This window comes from Pteronotus mesoamericanus, unplaced genomic scaffold (assembly GCF_021234165.1).
Source record: "Pteronotus mesoamericanus isolate MK-2021 breed Mesoamerican mustached bat unplaced genomic scaffold, CSHL_Meso_final contig_105, whole genome shotgun sequence".
Classification (NCBI taxonomy): Eukaryota; Metazoa; Chordata; class Mammalia; order Chiroptera; family Mormoopidae; genus Pteronotus; species Pteronotus mesoamericanus.
This window is the reverse complement of record NW_026555006.1, coordinates 3,870,631-3,895,616: the sequence shown is the minus strand read 5'-3', so window position 1 is coordinate 3,895,616 and position 24,986 is coordinate 3,870,631. Positions and strand designations below refer to the sequence as shown.

The 24,986-nt window shown below is 42.8% G+C and overlaps 1 protein-coding gene across 1 annotated transcript in view; it reads left to right on the top strand.

Annotated features, from left to right (window-relative positions):
• The first annotated feature begins 210 nt into the window (after window positions 1-210).
• The window catches only part of RAB3B (RAB3B, member RAS oncogene family), a 57,527-nt gene continuing 32,751 nt past the window's right edge, over window positions 211-24,986 (top strand). Inside the window, exons 1-2 of the mRNA XM_054572986.1 lie at window positions 211-302; window positions 8,001-8,228. Coding sequence (XP_054428961.1) covers window positions 8,001-8,228 — 228 coding nt within the window. The 5' untranslated portion in view covers window positions 211-302. The remainder of the gene's footprint in view (window positions 303-8,000; window positions 8,229-24,986) is intronic.

Here is a 24,986-nt window from a genome sequence, read left to right as displayed (position 1 = left end):
GAGCTCAGGGCCCTCAAGACACAAGAATTCCCTACACCTGTGGGCCGCGAGGGGCTGGGGCGGGACGCACACGGACTCCGCCCCTGGGCGGGGCGTGGGGGGGGCCTGAACGCGGCCGTAGCTGTAGCCCGAGCCTCAGCCAGAAGTCGTCGCGGTGGGTACGAGACCGGACCCGCAGGGACCTGCACCACCCCGCTCCGCGAACCCGGCTGCGCCCCCCACCGTCCGCCGCCCGCCGCCCTGTCCGGCCGTCCCGCAGCGCCGTTTGGGAGCGATCCGCTCTCCCGCACCCGGAGTCCCAGGTAAGGGGCGCGGCCCCGGCGCCCCGCCGGGGGAGGACCAGGGACCGCTCGTTGGCTCGGGGCGCCGGGGACAGCGAGCGGGCACTGACTGAGAAGGGCGCAGCGCAGCAGAGGGGACACGGGAAAAGGGGCTGGGGGGAGGCCGCCCAGGAGGGGGCACCGCGGCTATGAAGGGGCGCGCAGCCTGGGGAGGAGGCGCTGAGGGAGTGTCTTCCCGAACCGTGAGGCCGCACCGGGAGCCCCGAGGGCGGGGGGCAGCAGGAGTGCGGGAGCAAGGAAAGGGGCACCGGGGCTGGGGGAGATGGTGAGGGGCCGCGGGAGCGCAGTGAGGGGAAAGCAGGGCGTTGGGGGCGGGGAGATGTGAGGAGGGAGTGAGAGGGGCGTGCGGGCAGAGGGTGCGCGGCAGCCGAGGGGCGGTTAAGGGGCTGCTGAAGCCCGAGGCTTGAGCGGAGCTAGGGCGAGGGGCGGCGGGGAGGCCACGAGCTGAGGCGGGGGGGCTCGTTTTGAGCTGGAGAGGAGCGAGGTGATGAGGGGAAGGGGCTCTGAGCAGGAGCGGGGCTGCTGGTCGGGAACCAGAGATTTGGGTGTGGAGAGCTGCAGGCGGAAAGGATGCGGAGCCGGAGCCCAGCTGGGTACCGGCAAGGCGGGTAACCTGAGTCGGGGGCGAAGGTTGGGCTGGGAGGTGGAAAGCTTGGAAGAATGGGAAGGTGGGACCCCGGGTGGGTCTGCCCGGCCCGCAGAGGCAGGGTGGGGAGCGGATCGAAGGAGAGGCGGCGGCCTTGGGTGTGGGCAGCGGGCGCCTGAGTCCCAGCCAGGTGGAGCGTGGAGAGCACGGGGATAGAGCGGGGGTCTGCTGGCTGAGTGGAGGAACTGTCAGGGAACTTGGAGAGTTTAGGGTGGTGGGGGCTGGGTCAGCCTGGGGAGGAGGCCAGATGTGGGTTGTGGGAAGATGACGGGGGCCCATAGGGGAGTCCATGGGCACCCAGTCTCTGGCGGTGTCTTAACACCTCGGAAGGATGAGAAGAGGGTGCAGACACTGGACCTTATTACACTGGCACCTGGGATCAGAGGCAAGAAGAGAATTGTGGACAGAAGAATTCATCCACAGGCGGACTCTGTTTTGGAGTCCAAGTGTGAGAAGAGACTTTAGGGAGCGCAGAGCAGCAGCCCCTGGAAGCTGATAATGTGGAGGAAGATGGGAGAAAGACAGGCCCTTTCATCCCAATTTCTCAGAATCTAGATGGAAAGGGGTGGGAGATAGTAGAAGGAGTTAGATGTGTGTGTGTGTGTGTGTGTGTGTGTGTGGGTGTGTGTGTGTGTTTGTGTGTGCGGGCGAGCACAGGTGGAGGCCCACCTGTTCTGCACATGTAAAGGGTGAAAAACCCTGTCTATGGTAATAGGAAGACCTGAGGAGAGACATTTTGCTAGAGGACAGTGGGTCAGGGAAAACTCTCTAGTCATGAAGGATTTAGCTAGCAGTGGAAGAAAGTACGTTCCTATCAGAGGAAACAGTATGGGAGAAGCCAAAAATCTAAAATGACCTCTAGTCCAAGAAATAAATCTCCATTTTCTTAAGGATTGTGATATGAAGGAAGGCAGCAGTAACCTGTAGAAGATGTTTAAAAAGGTTCCCATCTAAGTTTGAACTTACCGTTGTTCTTCATCTTCCCAGAGGGCAGCACAGGACCTGGTTCACAGTATGTGCTCAGTGAATGTTAGTTGAATGAATAATTGAGCTGTGGTTGTACTACTGCCTCAATTGCCTCATCTACCCCCAAGAATTGTGAGGATCAAATATGATAATATGGGTGAAAGAACTTCCATAAGCCATAAAGCACTGTACAAAAGAGAAAGGCCACTGATGTTATTATATAGGTGTGCCTACATTCTGTCTGTGGTCACACCCATGGCTCTCTCTCCAGTCTGGAGAAAGAAGGAAGTGAACATTTCCATATTTCTATTGTATGCAAGATAGAGGGCATTGGAAATACCTGGTAGAGTGCCTGGCATTTAATAGGTACTCAAAAAATGGTAGCTATTATTATATTGTTCCTGTGGGGAAACAATGAGGAGGTAGGCTAGGCTGGTGGTGGTGGATTGGCAGTGAAGAATGATCTAAAGAAAAGTTGAATTAGACAAATTAGTAGAGTATGGCTTTAGGGAGGAGATTGATATAGTAGAGTGAGGTCCGCATATGCCCAGCTCCCTCTTTATCTTCACTGATAAATGTTCCCAATAGGGAGACAGAATTACATTTGTTGAGCACCTCCTATATATCATATACTGTTTAGGTGCTTTACCAACATTGACTACAGCCTTTCCAACAATGCTCTTACAAATGAGTAAACTGTGTTTTAGTCATATACAATTTCTTGTCACAGTCTCACAGCTAATTAGTGATAGACCTGGAAACTGATTCTGGTTTGTTTGATTTGGAACCCCAAGCTATTTCCACTACCCAGGATGACCTGGTAGAAGAAAATATAGAGTGTGTGCGCACGCAAACACACACACACACACACACACACACACATTAAGTGTTTTCTAAAACACTCGCCCATAGACTGGATTTAATTCTTACAACAGTTTACAGGAGGTTATTTTATTAATTCATAGACACATGAGGAAAATGAGGCCCAGGCTGTGATTTACCTAAGGTCATGCAATTGCTGATAGAGGTAGGGCTCAACCCAGGTCTCAACTCAATCTTATGCTTTTTCCATCAAGAGAGAAGTTCATCCATTCACTTATTTGCTGCATGTATTGAGTGAATCTCCTCTTGCTGGATTGTAGGGCTCTCTTCTGCTTTCCCCCCTCTTCCCCGGCTGAAGTTGGTTTCTTCCTTAGGTGCTTATTTCTGCTGCCTATGAGACTGAACACATTTATTTTTCACACCAACCCTTAGAGGAGCCATTTTCTTCTTTCCCCTAGTCAGGAATGAGGAATGACTTCCCAGATGGTCCTGGGCTTTCATCTATGTTGCTAGTCATGGGGACAGTGAGCTACCTGGCTCTATCATTTATGTAACTGTCACAAAAGAGAGGGAAGATTTGGTTGATGCTTATCTTATAAGTGGTTCTGCATGTGCCATGTGCAGTGACCTGTCTGCTCAGATCAGCCTCAGATAGTTGCTCGCTGGGATGCTTTTTACCTCTCTTTCAAATGTCTGCGTGGCCCCTGCCTTCATATTGAGAAGATCCCCTTGGGGGCTTACCTCTGAATGTGCCCTCTCACTGAGCCTCTCTACCCTCTTCCTCTCCCTGTTCTGATACCACCTCCTGGGAAAGCTACACTGTGTGCCCATAAATAGATGTTGACAGTACAGTATGCTAGGACAGAAACACCCATATGCCTGGGGCTCTGGGGATGCTTCTTCACTCACTTTAAAATTGTTGGGTCCCCTCCCCCTACATCTAGTCCAATCTGGGAGTCATTAGAGAACAGAAGTTCTGGTCGTGACTTGCTGTGTTACTTTGGACAAATCTCTTCTCTTTGTACAGCCTCAATTTTTGACCTGTAAAATGAAGGGGAGTGTATCAGGCAAGTAGTGAAACTGGTTTTCACTTTTGCCTTACTCCTCACCCTAACACCCGTGGCAGACATAGCTGATAAAGGCTGATTCTACGTGAGGCGACATGTATTTTTCTTCACACAGTGCACACCCAAAGCACCCTTATATACATTCTCTTATTTGAAATTCACAGCAGCCTTACAAAGTAGGTAATATATCATAGATGAGAAAACTGAAGCTCAGAGATGAAGTGACTTGCCCAAGTTCTTACATTGGGTTACTGGGAAAACTGGGACCAGGAGCCAGGCTTTTTGTTATGATAAAGCTGCCACTCCAAAATCCCTTCTAATTTTGGGAATCTAAGAGTGTAAACAGCTGCTTTAGAAAAATGAAGACCAATAATATAACATTTACATTTATAGTCTGGCATATGGAAAATGCTCACTAAATGTTTATTGAAAGGAAAAATATGCCCTACGGATTTACTATAAGTCAGGTATTGACAAGTGTAAGGATGGATACAACTCAGCTTATACCGGACGAGGAGGCAGATAGTTAATTGTAAAATAAGCTCAAATAATATAGCCCAGATCAGGGAGAGGACAGTTAAACAGATTTGATTGCAGAAGCAAATTAAAGTGGCCCTTGAAATAATATTTATTGAGTGCCTCCCATGGGCCAGGAAATTATGCCAGATTATTTACATATGGTAACTGCTCATTCTATTTGTACCACAGCCATTTGAAGTAGGTGGTGTGGTACAGAGGCCAAATGACTTGCCCAAGAATTCAGCTGAGGTGTAGAACAGGGATTTTGAACTTTTCCATAACACTGCATGGTACCAAGTCTAGCCTCAGTTGTCAGCTGTGAGGCTTGGGCAAATCCTCTTAATTTCTGCCTCTTAGTTTTCTTTGTCGTCATTGTCTTCTTCTTTTTCTTCTTTTTTCAAAAGTAATGCAATTGTTTGTTTTTTAAAAAAGATTTTATTTATTTATTTTTAGACAGAGGTAAGGGAAAGAAAGAGAGAGAGAAGTATCAATGTGTAGTTGCCTCTCGCACACCCCCTACTGGGGATCTGGCCTGCACCCCAGGCATGTGCTCTGACTGGGAATCGAGCCAGCAACCCTTTGGTTCGCAGGCTGGCACTCAATCCACTGAGCCACACCAGCCAGGGCTTGGTTTCCTTCTTGAGCAAATGGAAATAATAATTTCTGTGTTTCCAGTTTTATTTACCTGGCTTACTTAAAAGATAAAATAAGATAATGGACATGAAATTGAGGTATGGATCAAATCTGTGTTTTAGTAAAATTACTCTTTGACCAGCAATTCCATTTCTAAGATCTCTCCTGAGGAAATAAATAGGAAACTGAACAAGTATTTATGTGAAGAATGGTCACTGTGGTTTAATATATAATGATTAAGAATAGAAAAATATTTTAAGTATACAACATTAAAGAATTGGCCTTATAACATGTCCTTAGATGGAATATAATGTAGTTGATTGAAGTGATATTTATGAAGAGTTTTAAAAGTCTCAGTAAAATATTTATGATACAATGTTAAGTGAAAAGAAGCAGGGTATAAAACTAATGAAAATATGATCTTAGTTATTAAAATATACATAGAAAATGTAGACTAGAATGTATAGTGTGTTATCATTATATACAGATAAAAATATAAACAGACCTCTATGCTTATGTATGCAAAAACTATCTGAGAAGGGTTCATGAATTGGTAACATGTTTGCCCCTGGGAGAGGAATCAGAGATTGGGAATCAGGGATGGGGTCTTCCCCCCCCCCCACTGTAAATGTTCCATATTACTTATTTTTATGCTAAAAATTAAGAAAATAATGCAAACTGCAGATGGTGATAAAACAGTACTTACAAGTAGTGAAAGTTTGAGTTATTTCCAATGTATGTATTACCTTTTAACAAATAATAAAGTATAATTTAAAATAGACGGCATTTTATTGCATGAAAAAATAAGAGAGGAAATACATGTAAAATGTCAGCAATGACAGGATGGGGTGTCCAATAACTAAATTTTTTTTTATACTCCTATGCTTTTTTCTAATTTTTTTGAATGAATATGTACTTTCAAAGTTGAATTTTTCTCTTGTAAACAAAGATGACTGGAAGTTGAGCAGAGGATAGTGTAAGGTTATTATAGTTGCTTCTTCTGTTTTAGGTTAAAAAAAAGCATTCTTTTAAATCGCCAATTCTTGAAACCATCTCTGCATCATGTACCATGAAAAACTAAAAAGTTAGGGCTATGAGGCAGTTTATGCGCTCTTTCCTCCAATCTTACTTTCTTCTTCCATGTAAATGTTATGCCGCAGTTGCCACGGATCCAGGACTTGCTCCTTACCTGCCTGGTGAGCCTTGTCATGGGGACAGATTGATAAAGGAAATGCAACTGTGGGTCACCAGAGACTAGTGGTAGCATATTTAAGGAAGTGTTGTTAAAGGGCTGCTAATAAATTATCTCACATATTTGTCTGACCTTTCTTCAAGAGAGCTTTAAACCTTCTACATTTGTTAGCCTCTTGTCCTTACAGCTCTCTGGAGGGGCTCATAGACATACATCCACCAGTATCTTTCTTTTCCTTTGGGGAAAAAAAGCAGGAATTCCTAAAGAGAGTGATACCCTGTACATTACCTCACATTGGGGCTATCTTCCTACCCTCCCCTGACTACCAGCCTGTTTGAGTACCCAGTGCTGCACACAAGAAAAATTGCAGATGGAGAAGCAGGGTACCTGCGGCTGGTAAGATGTAGAAAAAGCAATTAAAGACTACAGGACTAAGTGCTGAATTACGGGGTTCAGGTCCAAAGTGTTCTGGGAAAGGAAAGGATGGTGGCACGTCTGAGAGGGCTAGGGTGTTAGAAGACCTGGCATGAAATAAATACTTGGTGCATGAGTGAATGAATGAACGAACAAGTGAATAAACAAAGGGTCTAGGCTTTGAAGGATCTGGAGTAATAATGACTTGTGTTCACACCTGTGTGGGATTTCCCAGTTTATTAAGGCCTTACTCATTGTGATCTCATTTGAGTCCTGTAATAGCACTGTGAGAAAAGCAGGGCAGATATTGTTCTCCCCGTTTTCCAGATGATGAGGTTGGGTCCCGGAGTGATGGTGTGGCTCTTATTAATTCAGCACACATTTTCTGAGTGCTGATTATGTACTAGGACTTGTGCTGGAAGCTAGAGAGGCAGAAATGAAGTACATTCAGTCCCAGATCTGTGGTGTAAAGGAGGAGCTGGAATAATAAACAGTTCTGAAATGATACAAGTGGTATTCAAGTGCTCTGGGAGTTCAGGGACAGGAGTGCATGCCTCTGCTGTGCACAGGGAGGGTGAGAGTACATTGGATCTGCAAGGGTGAGTAGGAGTTTAGTAGAAGACGAATGTGTAGGCAGAAAGAAAGAATACGTATCTAAAGGGACAAAAATCAAAAATGTTGCATATTTGGAGTAAAGTGTGTAATTTGGCATAAAAGTAGCACAGGTTGATAGAGAGAAGACTTAGGAAAGATAAGGCTTAGAGAGTTTATTCTTTGGTCATTTGGTTCTTTGTCAAGTTGAACAGTTTGGGCTCGATCTTCAGAGCTGTGGGGAGCCTTAAAAGTTTTTGAAATGGGAATGATAATCCTGTACTGAGCCTTTCTTAGAATGTTCATGTGTTTGTTGTTTTGACTTTTTTCACTTAAAACTCAGCTCAGGAGCTGCCTCCTGTGGAGGACTCTTTGACCACCATTCTTCTAGGTCAGGCTAGATGCTTCTTGTGGGCTTTCTCATCCAAGGTCCCCTTCTGTCTTATCACGTAGCTACTGCTTTGTTACTCCGAGTTCACACACTTTTTACTCTAATCTGTGGCCACTTAGAAGTCAGACACCATGTCTGATTCATATTTGTATTCCTCATGCGCAGCACAAGGTTTGACCCAGAGCAATATTCTCAGTAAATATTTGCTGAAGGAATGAATGGGAGGAGCTGGGTTCCACCCCAACCCTGAGACAACATTGGGATATTGCAGTCAGGGGGTGATTCTGAGTCGTGTGTGTTTCCTGAGTGATACTGGAGTGGGGAATTAATATATGAATGACAAAGTGACCATTAAATGTTGGTGACTCAGGGTGACACTAGAGATGTGTTCCAGAATGACCACAGGTCTCTCCTGCAGATGGCTTCAGTGACCGATAGTAAAGCCGGAGTCAAAGATGCCTCTGACCAGAATTTTGACTACATGTTCAAACTGCTCATCATTGGCAACAGCAGTGTTGGCAAAACCTCCTTCCTCTTCCGCTATGCTGATGACACCTTCACCCCAGCCTTCGTCAGCACTGTGGGTATCGACTTCAAGGTGAAGACAGTTTACCGCCATGAGAAGCGAGTGAAGCTGCAGATCTGGGTGAGTTCTGAGCACCTTGGGCAGGCTTGTCCTGACAGGGGACTAGTCTGCTAGTACCAGGGCTGCGAGGTGGGGCCGGTTTGGAACTTCTGTGTCTTACAGCATCAGGCACTAATGCTGTTGCTGGTCTGGCCCCTGGACTGCCCCTTGCTGGTTTTATACAAGTTTGTTCTCCTTTGGGGGCTTAGTTACTTCTGCTGCTTAACTGCCCATAAGGCCTTATCCTGGCCTGTAAGAATGAGTGACTGAGAATCTGAGCTTTGGAGTCAGAAACCTTGATTCAAATTCTAGTTCTGTCACTTACTAGCCGTGGACCCTTGACTATATTACTTGACATCTCTGGGCCACCCTTTCCTCTTTGGAGATTATAATGGCATCTACCTCGTAGGGCTGTGGGTGCTTAGTATAGTTACTGGGACATAGTTAATGCATAATAGATGTTAGCTATTGCATCTGTAATCTATCAGTGCATAACAAATCACTTCAAAACTTGATGGTTTAAAACAACAATAATAATTCATTACCACACATTTGAACATTTGAGAGTGGCTTAATTTCTGGCTTGTGGCCTCTTATGAGCTTGCAGCCAGATGTCGGCTTGGATCACGGTCATCAGAAGGCTTGAGTGAGGCTGGAGGATCTCTTCAATGGTGGCTTACTCAGACGTCTGGTACTGGCTGTTAGCAAAAGTCCTTAGTTCATTCCTATGTGGCTCCCTCCACAGAGCTCCTTAAGTGTCTTCGTGGCATGACAGCTGGCTTCCCACAGCTCTTGGAGAGATCCAAGAAACCAAAGAGGAAGTGGCAATATCTCTGATTACTTAGCCTTAGAGTGTTCTATTGGTCACTGATTTAATGTAGGAGGGAACTATACAACAGTATGAATCCTGGGGGATGAGGATCGTTGGGGACCATCTTGGAAGCTGACCACTACAGTTACTATTGTTGGTATTTAGCAGTGGTACTAATAAAATATATATGTATTTGAGATGATATAGCAACATATAGATCATACACTTTTCAATAATGAATTAGCACTGAGATTAGAAATTTTGAAAATTTGTGATTTAAAGTATTCAAAATGTGTCACTTATTATTCAACTTGTTAAAAGTAAATTAATACACTATGTATATATCTTATTGGTAGAGTCTGTATACAGTATTTTTTACAAATTATTTTCATATATTAATATTACCTTATAATTATCCCCAAGTGGTAGCTATTATTTTAATACATTCCTATTTTACAGAAGAAAAGTATTCAGAATCAGACAGAAATTAACTTGCCTTAAGTTGACCACACAGCTATATAGTGAGATTTCAGGTTAGAACTTCTGATTCTAAATTATGTGCTCTTTTCTCTACACTGCAGAGAAGCACATTAGACCTTATAGAGCCCATACTTCCATGTATGACAATGTTAAGTATTAATTTACATAGAGATAAAAGTTCACTTTGTTTATTTTGTTTCTATTAAAAGCATTGAGGAATTATCAGTCATTAGAGATGTCAGAAACTATACAGATCATTTAGTTCATTAGGTCTAGAAGTGTGATTTCCAGATCAGCAGCATCAGCATCACTTGGGAAGTTAGAAATACAAACTCTTAGGCCCCTCTTCAGATTCACTGAATCTGAAACTCTGGGGAATGGCCCAGCAGTGTGTTATAATAAGCCTTCTAGGTGGCTTTGAGGCACGCTAAAATTGAAGAATCACTGATCTAGCCTGACAGCCTCATGGTGAGAATCAGTAAGTATTTATTAAGTACCTATTATGTGCCAAGTGCTTCCACTTATGTTATCTGACATCTTTGCAGCCAATGCACAGAGTAGGGGTGAGAGCACAGGATATTTGTGGCATGGCCAGCAAGACAGTTTAACAGGAGCAAGGCTGTGAAAGAGCAAGGAGGGGGTGCCCAGTTAAATTTTCTGGAGAGGCCATCAAGCAGCAGCTTGGGGGTTAGGGAGACCTTGCACGACAAACGAAAGGTTCTTGCCGTGGATCAGAGGGTAGATGCCCAGTGGCTCCTTAGGGAGTTGAAGAAACTACTGGTGTTTATTTTATCTCTGAAGATATATGTTTACTGATATTTATTATATAGATTGACAAAGATGTCTTTATTTGATCTCCACCTCAGATGGTCACATATTCTACACTTGCAAAATCTTGAGGTAGGAAGGGACATTCTGCCCTTCCAAGGGACTGGCAGTGGTGGCTCCCTCACTCTTCATTCATTTTTAGCCCATTGTGCGCTGCTGTTGTTTTCCGGTGCCTGGTTAAGTGGATTTATTGATTATATTACCAGCTTTTAACTAAATGAACCATCACAATGGATATGTGGCTTTAAAAGAGTCCTGCAAAGAAACCTCTGATTGAACACTATACTAATTATAGTGAGCCCAAGTGAGCACAGAAAATGGCTAAACTAATATTTCTCTGACTCCTAGCGCAAGTTCATTGTTGGCCATGTTTTGAGGTAAAATCAATGAGGATCTAATTAGATTTGACATAGCCAATTAAATTACTTTTGCTAAAAAAGAAATTAGGAACGTGGGTTTTTTTCTTACATATATGCATATGAGCATTTCTGTAAAAAATGTTTTCTTTACTGTTTATACACTAAAATGTAAACATTTAAATAGTGTTTATGCCACATTATGTATTTTAACATCTTTTGTGTACAGAAGTATATATATTTATATAATTTAAGTAAATATACAAATTAAGTGAATGTACAAATATTATGCTGTGCCTAAATTTTTCTTAATAATAGGGGTATAAATTTGGAGAATACTGCCATAGGCATTGGGGAGCCATAGATGGGTTTTAACAAGGTCAGATTTGCATTTTTGAAATATCTCTGATTTCATTTTGGAGGGTAGATGGGAACAAGGCAAAGAAACTAGTGGTTTGGGTAAGTTTTAAGGGCTTAAGCTAAGTTATGGTAGCCCTCCTTTGGCTACCATAACAAAATTCCACAGCCTAGATGGCTTAAACAACAGAAATTTATTTTCTCACAATTGTGGATATTGAAAGTCCAAGATCAAGGTGCCTGCAGGGTTGACGTCTGGTGAGAACAGACAGTTGCCTTCTTGCTGTGTGCTCACATGGACTTTTCTTGGTGTGTACAAACGTAGAGAGATTGAGCGAACTGTCTCCTGTTGCTTCTTATATGGACAATAATCCTATTAGATCAGGGTCCCACCCTTATAACCTCAACTAACCTTATTACTTCTTTAGAGACCTCATCTCCAAATATAGCCACGATCAGGATTAGGGCTTTCACATGTGAATTTTGGGAGGACACAAACATCGGGTACGTAACACTAAGACTATGACAAAATGACATAAGGGATGGGAATGAGGAGAGAGATTTAGGACTAGAATTTACAGAATTTGTTGATCAATTAATTGTATAGGGAGAGGGAGAAATGTATATCTACTCATATATGTTTACTTTTATAAACAAAATTTGTGTGATTTGTTTAAAGCAGTGTGATCTTTGGTAGGTCACTTTACTTCTATGAATAGATAATATCCTTGACTGCAGGTCCTCACTGGCATGTTGTGGGGGAACTACATGGTGTTAACATAATATTGTGCCAGGTACATAGTAGGGATGCAGTAAATGATAGGTTCCTTCCCTCTTCTGCTCTTGATCCACTGATCCACATGCAAAGGGTGACTGGGCCCCTCCCAAGGGTTCCCAGCTGTGGTTCTAGGTGTGCTGGAACAGCATTCAGGGACTCACTAACACAGCATGAAGTGTTGATTTAAATTTCTCTAGCCCATTTGATCTCTCCCAGCAAGTTTCAGAAAGTCATTGTCAGAGTGGAGAGGGAAGAGAAGATTATGAGCACCATTGAGCAGGGCCATTCACAAAAGGAGTTTCTGTCATCTTTGGGGGATGTTGGATGATGAAGGCATTGGTAGTACCTTGTTCTCTGGGGTCCTTCCCTTACATAGGTTCCTGAGAGCCCACTCTGTATCCTGGCAGGTTAATTATTATGGATCAGAGAATCTTAGTGGGAAGGAGGGGGTAACGGGGGAATCTTATTAATAGAGAGTGAGAGCACACAAGTTGTAAAGGGAGGGAGACTTGAAAGCTCCACAGCAACAAAACTGACTAGAGGCCACTTATTGCTGGGTGCTGGTTGCCAAGCAACCCCTGGAGACCTGCGGAAGAAAAGAGGGAGAGAGGGCCTTTCACTACCTCTATGTGGGGTCCATTGCAGGGACTGCTGTGTCTGGTGCTGGTCAAGGGAAGAATCTGGGGACCTGTGGGAGGACAAAGCTGACCTACAATTTTGGAGTTCTGGTTCTATTCCTGGATCTGCCTTGCAATTATTACGTGCTATGAAGTAACCCTTACTATCTCCCAACTATCAAATGGAAAAGGTAATTCTTGCTTTTTTTGCCTTGTGGGTTGTTGTGAAGATCAAGTGAATAAATGGAAAGGAAATTCCAAGGAGATCCATGAAGCCTTGAGTAGATCAGAAGGACTATGCATATTGTCAGCCATGTGAATTATTGTTATATGTGCTTTAAATCATTCTTTGTGTCTTTCATACCTTCCCTCTGACATAGGGAGGTAATTATCTCCTTAAAGAAAGGGTGAAGTTGAGGCCAGAGATGTCAAGTAGCTTCTGCGGAGCCAGGCAGTGAACTTTGTTCTTTCAGCAGACACTTATCTGGTGCTCACTCTGTGCTAGGCATTGTGCTAGCTGTGGGGAAACACCCTTCCTGCTCTCGTGGAGTGTACACTCTAGTAGGAGAGATAGACAGACACTAAGCACATGAATAAAAAATATTTAACTTTATCTGTGGTAAGAGCCCTGAAGGAAAATGATAGACTTGTTTCAAACCCAGTCCCTAGGACTCAGAGCTCAGGAATCACTGTTCTGTGACTTAGGTCTCATCCCCCAGCTTGGATCTGGGGTTCTCAGGCTCAACTCTATTCCCAATGTAAAAGGCTAGGTTAACTGATGACCTTGCCCACACCAGCTCACCCCAGGCCTCGTCCCTGTCAGGGGACATGGTGGCAGGCATCTCCATTATGGAAAGATAGAATATTTTCCTTCCCATTTCCACCAGTGAGGCTTTTTTGGTGACTTGCACGTCAAGCAGTGTGTCATATTTCTGAGGTTACTGGTTTAAAGACAGGAATGGACTGGCAGGTCTGTCCAGCATTCTCCTATTGAGGGTTCAAGAACTCTGTGTTTTGTAAAGGATTTATAGGCCGCTGCCTTTACTCCTGGGCATGTCCTGGCTTTACTGTTCTCCTTCCTCTTTCTTTCTCTTAGCTCCCTGCTCTGAAGCCCTCCATTATTTTATTTGGGGTTTTGTTTTTTTTTGTGATGATTTTTTTCAAATAATATGTAGAAAGCATTAATATAGGTGCCTGGCACAGAGTAAACACTCAACAAATGGTAATTTTTATTAAGATTCTAGGAAGATCAAGAAATGATACTCCTATTCTTCCCCTCCTAAGTTTGGAATCAGCTGAGAGATAAATGCGGGAGTCAGAGAGATGGGGAGTAATATGACAGCCTTATTACTGGTAAAAGCTAGGATAAAGCACAGGGCTCAAGTCTTCCAGGAAGTAGCTCTTGCTAATACTTCACTTTGGAGTCAGATAGACACACAAATCCAATCACAGGCCTACACGAGTCGCTGGCTGCAATTAGCCCAAACAGTATGCAGCCAAGGTCAAAGTCCATGTGACCCAGATTTGCTAATTGAAGGCCAAAGCATCCTATCAAGGTCTGCAGTAGAAGTTTCTTTCTCCAGGAAGTCTTCCTCATGGAGGGGGAGAAGTGGATTCATCCTCCAATAACTCCTTTTATAATTAAAGAGACAGATATAAGTAAGCATGGACTCCAAAGGGAGGTTAAGCAGAATGATGAAAGCTGGGAAAAATAGAAGAAGTCTCAAAAGATTTCCTGGGAATTTTTAGTTCCACAGTGATGAGACTGACTTCCTCTGTAAACAGGAGCTGAGAACCAGATCAGGTGAGATAGGGCTGTTGGGCCGTCAGCTGGGTTCACTGACTAGTCAACTACCTTATTCCCACATGCAGTCTCTATGAAATTTTAGGTCACCACATGACTTTGGAGTCACTCCTAATATTAAAACTAGCAAAGAGTAAACCAGGGAATGTCAAAGACTTATAATTTAGGAATAGTGATATAGAAGTACAATAAAATATAATGGAGCTTAGGAATGTGGAGAGATAATCATACCAGAAACCTAGACATAGGAAGATTGTGGCTCCTGAGCAGTCATTTCACAAACATTTACTATGCTGGACATTGGGAACAGAGAGATTAATATGAATATGACACATTCTCTACTCTTTAGGAACTAGTGAGACTGAATTTACCTCTAACTCCAAGAGTGAAATAGTATGACTACATAGTTCTCTTGTTTTGGTTAACAGAAGCAAATTAGGACATTATGGGAAACTGACTTTTCCCTTGGTTTTAAGAATTTATAATAATGGATTATTATATGAGATTGGGTAGCTGTCTAATGGGCATCTGTATTAGTTTCCTATTGCTGCTCTTACAAATCACCACAAACTCAGTGCCTTAAAATGACACATATTATCTTACAGTTCTGGAGGTCAGAGTTCAAAATGGGTCTCTGTGGGCCAAAATCAGGATGTTCACAGGTCTGCATTCCTTCTGGAGACTCTAGGAGAAAGTCTGTTACTTGCCTTTTCCAGCTTTCAGAGGTCTCCTGCATTCCTTTACTTCCATCTTCAAAGCTAGAGAGATGACATTTTCCAGCCTCTCTCTTTCTGACCTTCTTGCCTTTCTTTCATATTACCCTTATGGTTGCCTTGAGCTCACATGAATAATCCAGGATAATCTTCCCATCTCAAAACCTTAATTTAGTCACATTTGCAAAGTCCCTTTTGCCATGCAAGTAATGTATTCACAGGTTCTGGTGATTAAGATATTGATATCTTTAGCAGAGCCATTTTTCTATCACAGCATTTATTAATAACATAGAAAAGATATAATATAAATTTTCTCTATCCTTCAAGTCTCTAACTCCAGTTCTCTCCTCTAGTGAGAGCCCCCTGTGCTACCTGGTTGAAAAAGATACTGTCTATGTCTTGGGCTCACACTGCCAGCTGAGAATACCTGTACCTTGTTAGGTGCCAATGAGCCTGTGAATTTAGAGCTCATCACAGAGGCTGAGGTCCAGAGATGGGACTTTACTAAGAGCTCACTGTGAGGTCTCCTAACACATTCCAGTACTTTCCCTGCCACCTTCCAGAAGGTGAAATCTGGCCACCTGAACATAAGCTGGGTCTCTCTATAGAGGGACTAGTGGGCAGCACCGAAGAGGCTGGAAGCTGACCAGGGACACTGGGGCTCTGACAGGTCCCTGTGTTCCAGGAAAATGGAGACAGTCCTAAGCACAATGTCCCACATTCAGCTTTTATGATAATCAGAATTGATTTTTCTCGGCAGCAAGTTTCCTGGTGTGGCTGCAGAGATATGTTGACACTTTCATCTCTCCAAAGTCTGTGGGAGGCAGCTGCTGGAGGGGCTTTAATCTGATCTCTAAAATCACAACAAAGACTATGGGAAACCAAATCAGAATTGCAGGCAGAGTCTGCCTTTGTAATTTGCAAATAAATTAACCAGTAATCCCCACTGGCTATTCAAGGGGCCTCTACTCTTTGGGCTCACAAACCCTTTCCTTTCATCCAAATCGGTGTGGGAGAAAAGGAAATAACCTACAAGCCATTTGCAGATTTATTAATTCAATAAACATGTGTCATGTACCTATTTTGTGCCAGACATTGTCATAAGAAGGCAAATAAACAGCTGCGATACCATATAAATGACACAGTAAAGGGATGAAGAAAAGTGCTGTAGGAACACAGGGAAAGGAGCTGCTACCTCTGCCTGGGAAAGTTATTTTAGGCTTCACAAAGGAGGGGACATTTGATCTGGGCCTGTGCAGATAAATAAGAGTTTTTCAGATTAAATTAAGGGTGATCTCTACAAGCAGAAGAAAAAGAAAAAGACATTTGAAAAAGGCTTGATTGCTTTCAAAGATCCATTTTGTGCCTGACTGTGGTAGGTTGTGCAGGGATTGGTCAGACTCAGGGACACTCAATGTAGTAAGAGATATATAACATGTACACAAAGCTAGATGATGCTACAGATGTGAATGATGCCTTGAGAGAGGTACAGAAAGTTTTAAGGGAGTACAGAGAGGAAGTGCTCCCTCTCAGCCTGAGAGCGTGTCAGGGAGGGCTACATGGAGGAGGTGGCCTTCTGGTAATAAGGGCTCTAGCCCTGTCCACTGTGGCTCAGTTGGTTGGGCATCATACTGCAAAGCAAAAGGTCTCCAGTTCGATTCCCAGTCAGGACACATGCCTGGGTTGCAGGTTTGGTGTTCGGTCACTGTGCTTGCGAGAGGCAACCAATCGATGTTTCTCACATAGATGTTTCTCTCCCTTTCTTTCTCCCTCCTTTCCCCTATCTCTAAAAAGAAATAATAAATAAAATCTTAAAGAAAAAACAGGTGGCCCTAGTCAATAATAATATCCACAAAGGCAGAGCTATCTGTCTCCTCTACCTAGCTCTGTGGTCCAAGCTGACCTCTGTTTTTGACTCAGTGACAGTGTTCTGACATCCCCTGAAATGATTTATTGTTTAGGAAGCAGTACAGCAGTGCTTAGGAGCAAGCCTTTGGAGGGAGCCAGAGCTGTGCTCCAAACCCATTTCTGTCACTATCATCTTGTTTGAGGCTGGTTAACTTTCTATGCTTCACTTTCTTTTTTCTAAAATAAGGATAAAGGTAGCAACAAGCACATAGTGGCTTTGAGAGAATAAAATATGATAATATTTAGCCTAGTGCCTGGTATTTAGTAAGTGATCACTAATTGGTAGTCTTTATTATTATTAACTCTATTACTCTCAAGGGTTGATTTGTGGCATCCAAGAGTCTGGGTGTGATCTGAGCTAGACTTTGCATCCTTTTTAGGAGTTGATGCACATCCATCTGAATTCTTTCTCTGAGTCCTGAGTTGAATCTGCAATGGTTGGTGGCAGAGTCCTGTCCTCATAGCACATGCAATTTAGCTGGGGAGATAAAAACAATTCAGAAAGTCATAAAGAGCTAAAATGTGTAGTGCTGAGTGAATACAGTGGAAGTTTAAAAGAAAGAGTTCAGTATTGGGTAAAGTGGGTGAGAAAGGCCTCTGGGAGGGAGGTGGGGCCATTGCGGGATGGGGAAGGGAGGAGGGTGTAATAGAGACATTCCAAGCCAGGAGGGTTGACATGAGCCAAGGTGGAGGCAGACATTAAGGAAGGAGATGAGTTGTATACTTTGTGTGGTTGTGTTCCTGTGAGGTGTCTGGATTCCTCCCATTACTTCTGGTCATAGCTCCTGCCTCTGCATGTAACATGTGCTGTAGCCATTCTGGCCACACCAAACTTCTGTACGTTTGTTTGTTTATTCATTCATTCAGCCATATTTACATTGTATGCACCAAGCATTGTTCTAGGTGCTACAGATACAGCAGGGAAAGCAACAGACAAAATCTCCTATCCCATATTCCCCTAGACCAGCAATAAATAAGTAAAATACAAGTATACAGTGTGTTCTATGGTGATAAGTGCTTGGGAAAAAAATATAGCAGGATATTGACGATAGGAAGTGAGGGGTGTCTATAAATTTAATCAGGGTAGTCAGAGAACTTTTAAGTCCAGTCCTGAAGAAGGTATGGGGTATTTGAAAAAAGAGTATCCCAGGCAGAAGGAACAGCAAGTGCAGAAGCCCTGAGGCAGGGGTATGCCTGGCACAATCCAGGAAGAGGAGGCCAGTGCAGCTGCAGCCAGGAGACAGCAGTCAGAGATAAGGCTAGAGCATTAGTTGGAGGACCAGATTGTGCAGGGCCTTGGAGGCCTTTGTAAAGGTTTTGGGTTTATTTTTTTTTAACTGTTTTATTGAGGTAAAATTTTAAAACTTAGTATTTAATGTAGTTGATGGGTTTGGATATATGCAAATGTCTGTGAAACCATCACCACAATCAAGATAATAAGTATATTCATCACCTTCAAAAGTTTCCTTGTGTTCCCCCGACCTTTTCAGTGGTAAAAATCACTTACATGAGATTTACCTTTTTATCAAATTTTTAAGTGCACAATACAGTATTGTTAACTATAGGCACTATATTGTATAGCAGATCTCTACAGCTTATAACCATTGTTTTATCTCTGCTTCTGTGAGTTTGACTATTTTAGATATTTCACTTAATAAAAGTAGTGCTCTTCTGTTATTGGCTTATTTCACTTAGCATAATGTCCTCCAGGTTCACCCATAGTAGTTTTGTAAATGTTACAACTTCCTTCTTTTTAAAAGCTGAATAATATTCCGTTGTATGTACGTACCACATTTTCTTTATCCATTCATCTATCAATGGACATTTGTGTTGTTTCTGTATCCTGGCTCTTGTGAATAATGCTGCAATGAACGTAGGATGGCAGAAATCTCTCTGAAACCTGATTTCAGTTCTTCTGGGTACACACCCAGAAGTGAGATGTCTGGATAATATAGTATTTCTCTCAAAGGACTTAAATAGACATTTCTCCAAAGACATATAAATGGCCAGCAGGTATATTAGTCCCCTCTTATCCATTAGAGATACAGGCTAAGACCCCCAGTGGATGCCTGATAGTACTGAATTACATAAATACTATGGGATTTTTTTTTCCTATACACACATACCTATGATAAAGTGTAATTTATAAATTAGGCATACTAAGGAATTAACAATGATATCTAATAATAAAATAGAACAATTATAAAAGTATACTGTAATAAGAGTTATGTGGATGTGATGTCTCTCTCTCTCTCTTTCTCTCTTTCTTTCTCTGATAACCAAGGCACCTACTAAGTGACTAATGGGTGGGCAATGTATACAGACTGTATATGCTGGACAATGGAATGGTTCATGTCCTATATAGGAGGGAGAGGGATGGCACAAGATTTTCATCATGCTACTTTATCATGCTACCCAGAGTGGCATGCAATTTAAAACTTATAAATTGTTTATTTCTGGAATTTTCCATTTAATATTTTCAGACTGCAGTTTACCACAGGTAACTAAAACTGTGGATAAGCAGGAGCCACTGTACATATGAAGAACGCTCAGCACCACTAATTATCAAGTAAATGCAAATAAAAAACACAAGATATCACTTCACACATTTTAGAGTAGTTATTATTTAAAAAAGCAAAAGACAACTGTTGGTAAGGATGTGGAGAAATTGGGACCCTTGTACATTATTGGTGGGAATGTAAAATGCTGCAACCATTGTGGAAAACTGTGTGGAGTTTCCTAAAACAAATCTTAAATGTTTTGGGTTTTACTCAGAATGAGATGGAAGGGTTTTAAGCAGTGGAGTTACATCATCTGACTTACATTTTTTTTTAATACTCACCTGAGGATATGTTTATTGATTTTAGGAAAAGAGGAAAGGGGTGGGGAAAGAGAGAGAGAAAGAGAGAAACATTGATTTGAAAGAGAAACATCAATTAGTTGCCTCCCATGCATCCCCTGACCAGAATCAAATTCACAACCTAGGTGTATACCCTCACTGAAAATTGAACCCGCAGTCTTTTTGGTGTACAGAACAGCACTTCAACCAACTGAGCCACCTGGCCAGGGCTGACTTATATTTTTAAAATAAACTTTATTTTTAGATAATTTTAGTTTTACAGAAAATTTGCAGTGATAGTACACAATTCCCATATATCCTTTACCCAGTTTTCTTAACATTAACATCTTATATAACCATGGTGCATTTGTCAAAACTAAGAAATTAAAGTTCTGGTTGGGTGGTTTAGTTGATTGGAGCATCATCCCTTGCACCAAAAGTTTGCAGGTTTTATCCCCAGTCAGGGCACATGCCTGGGCTGCGGGTTCAACCCCAAGTTGGAGTGTGTGCGGGGGGCAACTGGTGGGTGTTTCTCTCTCACATTGATGTTTTGCTTTCTCTCTCTCTCTCTGAAATCAATAAACATACCTTTGGGTGAGGATTAAAAAAACAAACTAAGACATTAAAATTGGTACATTATTATTAACTAACTATAGACTTCATTCAGATTCACTAGTTTTTCAACAAATGTCCTTTTACAGTTCCAGAGTCCAATCCATGTTGCATTTTAAAAACATATTTTGAAAATTGAGATATAATTCATATATCATGACATTCTCCCTTTTAAAGTATACAGTTGAGTCATTTTTAGTATTCACAAAATTGTGCAACCATCACTACTGATTCCAGAACATTTTGGTGACCAACCTACACTTTAATATTTAACAGGATTGCTTGAGGCAGGGTTATGCCTGTGTCAGGAATAAATTATAAATAGGCAAAGGACAGAAGCAGGAGAGATCAGTTAGGATTTGTAATGATCTAGGCAGGGAATGATGGTGACTTGAAGTAGGGTGGAACTAGTAGTTGTAGTGAAAGTGGTCAGATTCTGTAAATATGTTGAAAATATTGCTGGAAGGATTTACTGATGAATTAGATATAGGGAGAGAAGGACGGGAAGGCGTCAAGGTGCTGAGGGTTTGGGCTGAATGACTGGAAAGTTGAAGATGCCTTTGACCAGAATAGGGATGATACTGTAGGGAGAGCAGGATTTGGGGAGACAATTGGGAACTGAGTTTTGCTTATGTTACATTTCAGATGTTTGCTAGATGGACAAGTAGATAGAACTATAGAATAGACTGTTGGATAAATGAGTTTGTAGTCAGGCCCTGACTAGAGCTATAAATTAGCAAGTCATCAGCATTTAGGTGGTATTTAAAACCATGAAGTCAAATAAGATCAACAACAGAGAGTGAAGATAGAAGAAAAGTTCTAAGGACCAAGCCCAGAGATATTCCAACACTAAGATGTTGGGAAGATAATGAAAAATCAGCAAAAGAGACTGAAAAGGGAAAGTGTAGTGTCTTTGCAGCCAAATATAGTTGGAGCTTTACAGAGGAAGGAGATTTCAGCTGTAATAAATGCTACTGATAGGTTGTGAATATGAGGACTGAGAGCTGACCACTGAATTCACCAACTTAGAGTTTATTGGTGACCCATTTTGATAGAGTAGTAAAGATGAAAGCCTAATAAGAGTGGGAGAAGAAAATTGAAGACACCAACTGCACGTGGCATTTTCAAAAATTTTTGGTCTTAGGAAAAGGAGGCAAATGGGTGGTAGCTGAAGGTGAAGGGGAAAGTGAGTCAAAAGAGGGTTTTTTAAAAATTTGTTTTGGGTTTTAAAATGGGAGGAGTAGCAGCCTGTTTCTGTGCTAGTGGAACAATCCAATGAAGGTCAACAAACCAACAACAAAGAAACAAGAACACAAAACTGATGCTATAGGAGAAAGAGGAGAATTGCTGGACAATATCCTTGAGTTGGCAAGAGGGGATGGGATCATGAGCACAGACTGTGCATCCACGTTAACAGGGGAGAGAGCAGAGGGAATGGGCACAGGTGTGGCTAGGGGCTATATATGCGAGCGGGAATTCCTTAGATACACTTTTCTGATGAAGTAGGAAGCAAGGTCCTCATTTGAGAGTCAGAATGGGCGAGGAATTGTGAATGTTGTCTAGGAAGGTGGGAGAGTGAATAGATTAGGGAAATGTAATCTGATTGCTGATTAAGGTTCTGCTTGAAATTAGTGATCATAAATTTATATTCATAAATTCGTGAATCTGAAGCAAGGTTGTGTGTTTTTCTCTAACCATGTTTTGGTCTGTAGATACAGTCATAGAATAAGCAGAGAATTGGCTTTAGTGGGTGTTGTTTTGCCGAGTGACTGTTATAAAGCAAAGGAGAGCCTAGGGAGTCAGGGTGTGGGCAGGGAAGCCACTGTCATAATTGACCACAGAATTCAGGCTGGGCAGAGAGGGAGGTGAGGATGCAAGCAGGATGCAAGTGAAAAGATGGTAGAGGTTGAAGACTGTTAAGCTGGGAATCTAGGAGTGAGCAGGAAAGATCACAGTGATCTTGAAATTAGTATTGATAATGAGAAGGTACAGAATATGATTGTGAGAGTGAGTAGCTGAGGCAGGGTTAGCGATCAACATGACTGGAGGAGACGAGTTTGGGGAAATGAGAGTCCAAGATGTTGGAAGGCTTATCTGTGTGGATTTTGAATCACCAAGAACTATGGAGAGAGTGACAGTCAACCAGGAGCTGCTCAGTCACTGGTCAGTAGAGAGATAAGTGGGTGGCATAATCTCATGATGTGAGATTCAAAGCTGGAGATTTTTTTTTTTAATCCTCACCCAAGAACATGCCTATTGATTTTAGACATCCGGGAAGGGAGGGAGAGAAACACCAGTGTGAGAGAGAAACATCAATTGGCTGCCACCTGCATGTGTGCCAACTGGGGACCAAACTCGGAACCCTAGGCATGTGCCCCAACAGAGAATCAAACCCACAATTTTTTGGTTCACGGAATGACGCTCCAACCACCTGAGAGGTGTTTTATTTTTTGAAGGAGGAAGCAGAATGGTTTTGAAGCAGGGATGAGAGGCAGCATGTTTCCCACCTCCTGGCCCAGTGATTCAAAGGTGGTGAGAGAGGAAGCAGTCATCACTTTGGGACTTTAGGGCATGCCGTGTCCTCAGGGAGAGTCAGGTTTGACTAACAGCAAGATGAAGAAGACATCCAGAAGAGAGGCTGAGGAAAAAGAGATTTTTCTGATGATTGACTGAATTTCAGAAGGCTCAGGGAAAGCTTTCTCTGAGGAGGGTAGGAGATGAAGTTAGAAGAAATGATGTGTAGAGTCCAGGGATGGTCTGGCAGACTTGGGCTTCTTGCCATGACTGACACAGAGGGATAAAAGGTGCAAAATATGCAAATAGATGGCCCCATGACAGGCAGTTGTGTACGGGGTGTGGGAGGAGGGGCAAGAGATATGAGTTTTCTTGATCCCTGCCTTTAGAGGCCCAGAGGCTGGTGAAGGTGAATGCCTGGTGACCCTCTCCATTTCCCATATTAATAATTATTATGGCAACTACGATTTATGTAAAATATCCTCTCCTGTAAAATAGGGCTGATAATACCTCCTAAAGGGTTGGTGTAAGCTGACAGTGGCACTGGCTAATACCAGCACTGTGCTCAGAGCCAGGAGCTGTTATGGTCCCTCTTTTACAGGTAAGTAAACTGGGGTCAAGAGAAGTTAGATGACTTCCTCAGGTTCACTCAAATAGCAAGAGTCAGAGTCCAGATTTGAACCGAGATCAAGCTGACTTCAAAACTCACATATGCCCCCTGTCCTGTACCTCTCCCCTCCTTTTTATATCATCACATAGGTAAGGACTTGGGTGCTTTGAAAGCATGCAGCAGATGGTGAAAATGTTAAGGGTTATAATTTATTGGGCAGCACTCGATGTTGTATAGGCGCTTTATGTGCTCTTTTTTGGTAATCATCACAACTATTCTGCACAGAAAAGGTGAGGAAACTTTGACTAAGTTAAGGAACTTGGCCAAATCTTACCAAGACCTGTAAATAGCACAGCTGGGATTCACAATTAGCGCTTTCTGCCACCAGAGCCTGTGTTCTTTTCATACCCAGCTGCCTCCCCACTCTTCCCACTGCCCTGTCATGCACTAGGGACCTCGCAGGTGGTTGAAAGTGAGAGTTCGTGTCATAGCTGAAATTTGGAGCCTCCAAGCAAACACTTTTAGCAAGGGATGGGTATCTGTTGCAAACTGTCTCCTGTTTGCTTTCCAGCTCCTCTCCCTTTCTACCAGCCCTCTTCTGTCCACCCCACTACTACTTCCCAAATGATTCTAATGGGCATCCAAAGTTGTCCAACACTGATTTGTAAACTAAGTGGCTTGGCTTTAAATGTAGTGGTCTGCAAGGAGTTGCTGCACGTCCTGGCAGTGTGAGGGGAGGGGTAGGAGCTTGATTAGTTCGGCTGTGGTATAAGTAGAAGAAACACATGTGACAAGTAACAGTGTTTCTGAACCTCAGTTTCCTCAGCTGTAAAATAGGAATAATATTTATGGCTACTTCTTTGTAGTGCTGCAAAGATGAAAGGAGACACTATAAGGAGAGGACCTAGCATGGTGCCTGTAACTTACTAGATGCTCAATGCATTTGCTTAAAGTTACACAGTGAGTGGTAGAACTGGATACGTTCATGAGTGCTCTTTTGTGCCACACTGTTGTGACTACTTTTGGTTATGACCGCTTTTCAGATTGTGAGCTGTGGCATTTAGAAGGTAGAGAAATTAGACACGACTCATGGCCCTTTTCCTCCATTTTCAGTGTGTAGAGAGAGCAGCAGTACTCTGCCCCTGAAGATGCCCAGTTGCCCTCCAAGATGAGAGATTCTGTTAGCTTACTTGGATCCTGTCTGATGTGTTGTTAAGGGCAGGGATAGGAGTAAGAGGAGGCCATTCAACTGAAGATTTATAATTCCTTCCTTCTGCAAATTCTCCCTTCCCCCACCCCACTGCCCAATACCTTGGGTTGCCAGGTGACAGCTGGAAACTCTTATCCTCTCTGTTCTCCTGTGCTTCTCACCTTCCTCTGTGAAGTCTGTCAACTTTGTGCTAATGATGGCAGAGGCTCTGAGCTCAGGGTAGAGGAGAGGGGAAATGATGCAAGGTCAAGTCCAAGGGAATGTCTATGCTCCCTGTCCTGAGCATCCAGCTCAAAACTGAAGGTCCTCCTTTATTCCTCTCAGCTCTTGTCCTGCTCATCC